Source organism: Rhinopithecus bieti, unplaced genomic scaffold (assembly GCF_001698545.2).
Source record: "Rhinopithecus bieti isolate Rb0 unplaced genomic scaffold, ASM169854v2 scaffold_13029, whole genome shotgun sequence".
NCBI classification, from domain to species: domain Eukaryota; kingdom Metazoa; phylum Chordata; class Mammalia; order Primates; family Cercopithecidae; genus Rhinopithecus; species Rhinopithecus bieti.
Window position 1 is genome coordinate 607,549 of NW_016807982.1, and position 9,936 is coordinate 617,484.

The following is a 9,936-nucleotide window of genomic DNA, read 5'->3' on the forward strand; positions in this document are numbered from 1 at the left end:
ATGAAATAACTTTATTATAGTGTCCTCACACTTTAAACTTATGCTTTAGAGCAGCCATTCACAGATTCTAAATCACTGGAGGAATGCTGTTAAACTGCAGATTCCGGCCAGGCACAGTGGCTCACGCCTGTAATCCCAGCACTCTGGGAGGCTGAAGCAGTCGGATCATCTGAGGTTGGGAGTTTAAGATCAGCATGACCAACATGGAGAAATCCCGTCTCTACTAAAAATACAAAATTAGCAGGGCGTGGTGGCACATTCCTGTAATCCCAGTTACTAGGGAGGCTGAGGCAGAACTGCTTGAACCCAGGAGGCGGAGGTTGTGGTGAGCTGAGATTGAGATCGGGTCATTGCACTCCAGCCTGGGCAACAAAAGTGAAACTCGTCTTAAAAAAAAAAAAAAAATGCAGACTCTGGTTCAATAGGGTACAGCCTAAGTACCTGCATTTTAAGCAAACTTCCCAGCTTGGATGAGTGGCTAGGCTCTAAACTACACTTTGAAGAGTAGGGGTCTGAAGTTCACACTCAGTCACAGTCTGTTGCTGTGAGTCAAAGACTGTTGCTGAGCCCAAGAAACAGGTTCAGCACCTCTATGAAAACTCTGTGTGGGGTGGAGGACTCTGGGGTAATTGATGGGAATACTAAAACCACTAGAGAGAAAGCATGGTGGGCTGAGTGGTTCTCAAATTTCAATGTATTATCAATCATCTGGGGCATTTGCTAGGCCCACCTTTAAAGTTTATGATTGAGTGGCTCTCAAGCAGCACCTCAGGTTCTGATGCATATACAGTTTATGAAGCCCTGATGTAGTGGCAGAGACTGAGTTTTGTAGTGGTACAGATCTGGGTTAGGAAATGGGCTCTACCGTTTATTCACTGTGTCGTCCTGAACAAATTACATTACCTTTCCTAAGGTCTCGTTTTCTTTATCCATAGAACAGAAAACAGTGTCTATCTGCAGAACTGTTGAGGGGATTTAATAAGATTATATAAGCAAAAACATCCAGCATAGGCCTGACAATTAGGAAATAAAGAAAAACTATCAGTCCTAGAGATTTGGTTTAATCCCAAATTCACCTGTCTTCTCACCTTGCAACCATCATCTTTTCCTTAGGTTTTTTTTTTTTTTTGAGACGGAGTCTTGCTGTCGCCCAGGCTGGAGTGAAGTGGCCGGATCTCAGCTCACTGCAAGCTCCGCCTCCCGGGTTTACGCCATTCTCCTGCCTCAGCCTCCAGAGTAGCTGGGACTACAGGCGCCCGCCACCTCGCCCGGCTAGTTTTTTAGTATTTTTTAGTAGAGACGGGGTTTCACCGTGTTCGCCAGGATGGTCTCGATCTCCTGACCTCGTGATCCACCCGTCTCGGCCTCCCAAAGTGCTGGGATTACAGGCTTGAGCCACCGCGCCCGGCCCCTTAGGTTTTTTTTAGAAATGATGTCCTGTTATATTGCCCAGGGTAGAGCACAGTGGCTTCACGAGTGGTAGCCCACTACACATCAGCATGGGATTTTTGGCCTGCTCTTTTTCTGACCTGGGCCGATTCACCTCTCCTTAGGCAACCTAGTGGTCTCCTGCTTCTGGGAGGTCAACATATTGATGGTGAACTTTTTGTTTTTTTTGAGATAGGGTCTCACTCTATTGCCTATTGCCCAGGCTAGAGTGCAATGGCATGTTCATAGTTCACTGTGGCCTCAAACTCCTGGACTCAAGCAATTTTCCTGCGTTAGTCTCCCAGGTAGCTGGGACTACAGGCATGCAGTACCATGCCCGGCTAATTACTGTATTTTTTGTAGAGATGGGGTTTCGTCATGTTGTCCAGGCTGGTCTACAACTCCTGAGCTCAAGCGAGCTAGCTGCCTGCCTCAGCCTCCCAAAGTGCTGGAATTATAGGCGCAAGCCACCGTACCCGGCCTGATGCTGAATTTAGTGCAGATACCTGATCAGCATAGCACACTATAGCCCCAAACTCCTGTGCCCAAGCAATCCTCCCACCACAGCTTCTGGAGTAGTTGGGACTATAGGCGCATACCACTGTGCCTGGCACAATCACCTTTGTGCCTCCAGTCTTTGTCACTCCTGCTGTCAATGTTCCCACACATGCAGCTAGAATCGGAGGATGAACGGGAGACCTTCAGCAAACTGTAGTTCTTGTTCTATCCCTGAACTAACCCAACATTCATCAAAGTCACTCATCTGATATCTTAAAACACTGTTGGATATGCTAACCTACCCCCCAACACATACACATTCCAAAACCTTCAACATCTCTGTGATACAATAGGGGAAGAGCCCAAATATCTTAGCCTGGCACTCAGCTGTCCTCCACAATCAACTTCTAAAACCTGCCAAGCCCTCCCAACTTACTTCCACAAGTGCCCTGTGTTTACGTACTGCACCACTGCAGACAAACTGCTCTTATGCATGGTTCCCAAATACATAGCATAAATGCCTCTCCAAGGACCTCAACTCAAGCTCCTCACTCCACAGGAATGCCCTCTCTGCTCCAATATTGGTCTAAGCCTTTTCTGTAGTACACTTCTGAGTACATTTCTCCCATCGAAAGCCTAACTGGGCTGGAAGCAGTGGCTCACGTCTGTAATCCCAGGACTCTGGGAGGATCATTTGAGGCCAAAAGTTTGAGACCAGTCCAGGCAACACAGTCATACCCCATTTCTACAATTTTCTTTTTAATTAGCTGGGCATGGTGGCAGGAACTTGTAGTCCAGCTACTTAGGAGGCTGAGGTGGGAGGACCGTTTGAGCCCAGGAGTTCGAGGCTTCAGTGAACTATGACCGTGCCATTGCACTCCAGCCTGAGTGACAGAGTGAGACCCTGTCTCTTAAAACAAAAACACCTCCCCAACTACCCCTTCTCCCGCTGAGGAATCACATTAACATTAGCTAACTTTCAGCATCTGCATGCCAAGCAATTTTCCATGCACTGTTTTACGGTACTTAGTATGCATAATACATAACAAACCCATGAGGTGGAAACTATTTTTAACTGCATTTTACAGATGAAATTCAAGGACTAAGTTGCCCAAGATCACAGAGCTAGTAAAAGAACTGGCAACAGGCCAGATCACCAAGCCCTAGCTCTTAGCCATGACACTATAAGGCTTTAAGACAAACAACCCACAGAGCCTTAGTGGCTATCCTCCTGGAAGGGAGCACAAGGAGGACTTCAAAGTGCTGGCAATATTCTGTTTCTTGATAACGGGTGTAAGCTACACAAATATGTTCACATTGTAAAATAAATCAAGCTGTTCACTTACGATATTTGCACCTTTTTCTAGGTATCTTACAGCTTAAGTTTTTTGTTTTTTGTTTTTTTATCCCAGAAACCTGTGTTTGCATTTCAGCTGTCTCTTAACTTATTGGAGAAATCATTACCAGCCTCACTGGGTGAATAGGAGGATGAACGGGAGACCTTCAGCAAATTGTAGTTCTTGTTCTATTCCTGAACTAACCCAACATTCATCAAAGTCACTCATCTGATGCTTCCCACCCGGCACCCTGCACTTGTATGTATTTTTCCATTCATATTCATTTCTGCCTCTGCATCTAGATTACACAGCAACAATGTAAAATAATGACTACTCAAGAGTCAGATAGACATGAGTTCAAATCCTACCTTTGCTACTTACTACATGTGTGTCCTGGGGCAAGATACAGCCTCTGAGCCTCAGTTTCTCTGTCAGTAAAAAGGATCTCTCTCCTAGTGTTATAGGATTAAATGAGATGATGCATGTCGAATTTTTTTTTTTTTTTTTTTTTGAGACGGAGTCTTGCTCTGTCGCCCAGGCTGGAGTGCAGTGGCCAGATCTCAGCTCACTGCAAGCTCCGCCTCCCGGGTTTACGCCATTCTCCTGCCTCAGCCTCCCGAGTAGCTGGGACTACAGGCGCCCGCCACCTTGCCCGGCTAGTTTTTTGTATTTTTTAGTAGACACGGGGTTTCACCGGGTTAGCCAGGATGGTCTCAATCTCCTGATCTCGTGATCCGCCCGTCTCGGCCTCCCAAAGTACTGGGATTACAGGCTTGAGCCACCGCGCCCAGCATGCATGTCGAATCTTTAGATTGGGGGCCTGTCACATAACTGAGCAATGGGTGACTATGTTGAAATTATTACACCCTCCTGACATGCATAGGGTAGGAGAAAAATCTAACCTGGGGCAGTAGATAGCAGCAGAAAGAGCAGGAGCTTTGGAGTCATTCAGATGCAAGCTCTGTAAATTACTTGCTATGTAGCCTAGAGAACAAGCCATTCAAACTTCAGTTTCTCCAACTGTAAAAGGGGAAATAAGAGTGTGGGTCTCAGAGTTGTTGCGAGTACCACTGCAATGACATAACGGATGCGTGTGACCCATAAGACTGCCTAAGCGTGCCTGGCCTCGAAGAATTGGGCATAAGTATGACACATGGAAGAAATGAGGAGGTGCTGGCAAAAAAAAAAAAAAAACAAGAAACATACCTTTGGTTTTGACCACACCGAAGGAACATCCAACCCCAAAAGGGAGGCAAGGAAATAAAGTTATTTAAATAAAACAACAAACCTAGGTATTATAGATGTTTTAAAACATTACATTGATGCATAAGTGGGTAATTTTGAAATATTTAACCACTTTAGTTAAAAGTGAGGAGTTTTAAAAGGAAACTATTTCAGCCATGCAACATAAAGCATATAAAATACTGAGTTACGCAGGTATAACAAAGTATAGCAAGAAGAAAACAAACATTACTGAGCAGGCACTAGGCACCAACCCCAGGTTAGGGATTTTTCATGTAAGATTGCAAACATCTGCCAATGGGAGCCAAGCAGGCAATGCAACTGTATGAAGTGAGTCAAATGTAAGCAACAGGCAGTGAAGAGGACCGTGCAGGGGACAGGAAGACACACAGACCATCCAAAGCAGCAGTGCCACACAACTGCAAGTGACTGCTGCCACACTGGAATGGAGGCATCACTGCCAGGTCTTCTGGTTTCTCAAGAGAAACTGGAGCTCTGGATTTTTAAGAGAAATTGCATAACTGAAAACGCTCTGTGGTCAACTTACTATTTTGAAAGCTGACAAAGAGAATATATCAAGCATTTATCCTGACTTTTCTATACCAACCACATCACAGGGTAACCAAACAGTAGATGAGGGGAAGTTTCTGTTTATAGAAATATTTCAGCTAATAAATGATGAGGGAACAATAAAATTAGAATACCACCATTTCACCATCCATAATGAATTACTGAACCTAGACACTGAACAGCATGACTATAAACACCACAGAGACAAGCAAATACCATGTGCCTCCTCAGGGAGAGCACAGCACCCACCACCTGTGAAGTAGTTGGGCCAAAAAATTGAACCTGAATTGAATTAAGTATATAGTAATTAAGTATAAACCACCAATTTACAGGAAATAGAGAGGGCAGAGGAAGATGTTAAGTACACCAGAGAAACACAACTGAAAATTTCCAGACAGTGGTATAATACACCCAGGAAAAATAATCCCATTTCTTTGGCAAAACCATAAGAAAAAAGAGAGAAGGGGAACTTATAAATTAAAAGAAAGGATGGGCACAGTGGCACATGCCTGTAGTCCCCGCTACTTGGGTGGCTGAGGGAGGAGCCCAGTAGTTCATGACCAGCCTGAGCAACATGGCAGAACCATCATCTTTAAAGCACTAGAAAAGTTAGCCAGGCATGGTGGCATGCACCTATAATCCCAGCTATTCAGGAAGCTGAGGGGGGAGGATTGAGGCTGCCATGAGCTATGATTGGGCCACTATACTCCAGCTTGGGCAACTGAGCAAGACCTTGTCTGTAAAAAAATAAATAAACAAAAGAAACGTAAAATTATCACATTGGTAACACAAAAGAAAATTTGAATAAAAATTGTTAATTTTTTAAAGGATATTATGCTTATGTTTTAAAAAATTATCTTTTAGCAATACATACTAAAATATTTACAAATGAAATGTTATGATGCCTGGGAGGTGCTTTATAATAATTTGTGAAGGGAGAATGGCTGGAGAAGCAATGACCACCAGTTAATGGTTGGGGCTGGGTAAGGGCTCATTATACCATTCTGTCTTCTTTTGTGTATTCAACATTCTTCATAATAAAAAGTTAAGGTGTATGGAATGTGCCTGCAGGCTACATATTATTGTAGGCTACCATTTGCAACCTCTGATTTACGATCTTTTTTTTTTGAGACAAGGTCTTACTCTGTTGCCCAGGCTGAAGCACAATGGTGAGATCTCAGCTCACTACAACCTCTGCCTCCAAGGCTCAAGTGATCCTCCCACCTCAGCCTCCTGAATATCTGGGACTACAGGCATGCACTACCATGCCTAGCTAATTTTTGCATTTTTTTGTAGAGATGGGGTTTCGCCACATTGCCCAGGCTTGAACTTTTTTTAAAACTCCACAAAAATACATACAACCACCAATATTCCTATTGTTCCAACTCTGGAAAGTGTACAGAGGTTAAATGACTTGTGTAAATCTTATCCTTTGAACTCCCAGCTCTAATCACATCTCCTCTATTTCTAAAAAGCCTTCTCTGACCAACTCTCACCATCATGCACCCTTTTCAATCAACTCATTAATATAATGTCCTTCTAAACTTCCTGATAAATCATGTCTTACACTGAAATACATCCAAGTTGAAGGAGGGGAGGGGAGATGTGTTACTAAGATAAAAGGGAGTCAAAATTTACTGAGTACTTACTATATAACAGGTTGTCATCTAGGTTGTGGGTGCTTGATACACACACACACACATATATATATATAAAATAATCTTCCAGTATCGTTGTGAATGTTTAGTTGATGAGGGCAAGAACTTTATCAGTCTTGCCCAATGCTTTATCTCCAATGTTAGGTGCTCATGAAATGTTGAATGAGCAAGGTAGGTATTATCCCCATTTTTCAGGTAAGAACACTGAGGCTCAGAAGTTACATAGCTTGCTAGATTATAAAACCCTTGTACCAGTACTATACTAGGACAGGTTGTTCATTCCATAATTACTGAAATTATTAACTTCAATATGAGTTAAGGAAAAAAAATCTCAGGGCACGGTGGCTTGTGCCTATAATCCCTGCACTTTGGGAGGCCAAGGCAGGAAGATCACTTGTGTCCAGGAGTTCAAGACCAGCCTGGGCAACATAGCAAGACCCTGTCTCTATAAAAAATTGTTTAAAAATTAGCTGGGCGTGGTGGCATGTGCCTGTAGTCCCAGGTACCTGGGAGGCTGAGGCGGGAGGATCGCTTGAGCTCACACCACTGCACTCCAACCCGGACAACAGAGGGAGACCCTGTCTCAAAAGAAAAGAAAAGAAAAAAGAAAAGAAAAACAACGAAGCATTTGAGCTACTCTGATTATATCTGATCACTCACAGCAAAAGTCTGCAGAGTCTAAGATTAAACATCCCGAAGCTGCAGATTACCCAATAAATTGAGTGTGGCAGCAACGGGAAAGAGATGTCAACAATGCTGAGGATAAAGGATAAAGGGATCAGGTACAGGTAAGCTCCAAAGAAGAATCATCTCAGTCTGTGGAGAGAAAAGAAAATTGTCTTTTCTGACCTAGTGCCCAGGTCACAGGAATGAATGAAGTGTTCCAGAACTTCTTTCCTTAACACCCACATTAATCTGTGACATTCATCTGCTTCCACTAACCCAAGAGACAAGTAATGTGCCACAGGGGGTACCAAGAATGAGTAAGATGGTCTGTTTGCCAAGATTTTTAAAACTTGGCAAGTGCTAGGAGGAGAAAAGCGGGCATAGGGCAGTCCCCAGATTCCCTTTCATTTGGGAGCTGACTTCCCTCTTTAGAGCCTAACAACAGGTAAGAGACAGAGGCTTAGGGCCCCAGGGGCAATGCCAGACCCCCAAGCAAGAAGGGGACATCCATAATCCAACCTATGGGCTTCCAAATCCTAAATGAGATCATCAATCCCAACCCTAACCTATGGCCCCATTATGTCCCAGATCTAGAAGCGGCCCAGATGCCAAGTGAGGCCCCTGTGCCTGCTAGGGCAGACGGTAACTTTAGACTCTAACTCCATGGCTCCTAAGGTCTCAGGCTCATGAAACTCATTTCACTAACTTGGGAAAGCCACCTGACCTTTCTGGGCCTGTTTTTTAACCCGTTGATTGATAAAGTTAAAATTTCAAGTTCCCTATAAACAACAACAACAACAAACAACAACAAAATTTTTTTAAAAAGGAAAAAAAAAATTAAAACCAAAGGGAAGGAAGATATAAACAAACAAAATAATAAAATAAAAAATAAAAAAAATTCAAGTTCCTTCTCATCTAAAATCATTTGAGTCATCCCAAACTGCTTAGCCTCAGTAGCCTCAGGTCCTAACTCCAAGCCAGGTCCCACGAGCACTCCCACCCTTATTGTGGACACTACTCAAAGTGCGACTCATGGCTCTCCAGGCTATAAACCAGTTCTACACACTAACCTACAACTTTCAAACAGGGAGAGCTTTAGGTTTCCTCCCATCTCAATTCAACTGGCTCACACAGCACATGTCAGCTCTCCGCTCCACGTGTTGGAGATGCTCCTCCTTCCCTCCCCCTAAGTCATAAATCATTATCAAAATCTCCCGACCTCCAGTGCCTGGAATGTAACCCTGATTCTGGACAATTCACCTCCAACTCGCAGAGAACCTGGGCCATAAAGCTAATTGCCTCCATTCAGCCTGTAATCTAGATGCCTCGGCCCAGGGCTCGCTCTACCCCTCAAACCTTTCCAGTCTCCAGCCCCTTAGTGGAACTAATTGGCCCTTAGATTCCCTAACACAACACTTCAACACTGAATCCCTCGACCACTCCAATCCTAACTCAGACTGCCCCGACCTCCAATTTGGACCCTCCCCGAAATGCCTCACCAGAACCGAGACCCCGGCCACCGTTCCCCGCAGGCCTCAGTGCCCGGCCCGCTCCGGGCAGGTCCAGGGCTTCTGGATCTCCGGCCGCCTTGACCTTGGAGTTGGGCAGGCTCCGCCGCCAAGCCCATTCCTGCCGCTCACCTGGGTGCCTTTACCGGCCCCGGGAGGCCCCAGCAGCACAGCCCGGATGCCTTTAGGATACTCGGGTTCTGCCGCTGGCACGCTGGGAGCCATGTCCGCCGAAGTCTCACTGCTACCAGCTCGCACACCTCACAAGTCCAGTGCTTCCCAGGCCAACGCACGCACGCCACGCACGTCCCACTCGCCGCTCACACTGGCCCATCGCCGCGTCCGTCAGCCCGTTCCACCCGCCCCTGGGCACGACGGACACTTCACCTTACCAACTGCACGGCGATACTGAGGAAGTTTCCTTTTGATTGGACAGAATTGGTGCGTGTTAAGGAAGGGGCGGGCCAGCATGGACTGAGGGCGGCGGGTGTGCGGAGTGGGCGGGAAAACGCGAAGGAGGACAGGAGGTCTGGCGGAAAGGTATAGTTCGTCGTTTGACGGTTGATGACACCAGCAACTCCATTGAAATCCTATTAAATTGCGCGTGGTAGTTTAAATGGGTAAAATTACTCTTAGAAGACAAATTGGCAATATGTTTCAAATACTCTTTGGTCCGGCAATTCCACTTCCACGAATTCAATGGATAAAATCAAGGATACGAGTAAAAGATTCGTGTAACAAAGATGTTAATTGCAACACTTAGCCCAAAAGCCCGAGACAAACCATAAAATAAAGGCAATTAAATAAATTACAACACATTTGTATCCTGGAATACCCCTGTTGTATAAGATAATTTTGGCCGGGCGCGGTAGCTTATTGTATAAGATAATTTTGGCCGGGCGCGGTGGCTCAAGCCTGTAATCCCAGCACTTTGGGAGGCCGAGACGGGCGGATCACGAGGTCAGGAGATCGAGACCATCCTGGCGAACACGGTGAAACCCCGTGTATACTAAAAAATACAAAAAAAAA

General features: G+C 45.1%; 1 protein-coding gene across 1 annotated transcript in view; it reads right to left on the reverse strand.

Moving 5' to 3' along the window:
- Positions 1-9,287, reverse strand: part of AK2 (adenylate kinase 2) — a 30,273-nt gene extending 20,986 nt beyond the window's left edge. The window contains 1 exon segment of the mRNA XM_017884447.1: positions 9,040-9,287. Within this exon segment, the coding sequence (XP_017739936.1) occupies positions 9,040-9,132 (93 nt within the window). The 5' untranslated portion in view covers positions 9,133-9,287.
- Between the last annotated feature and the right edge of the window lie 649 nt (positions 9,288-9,936).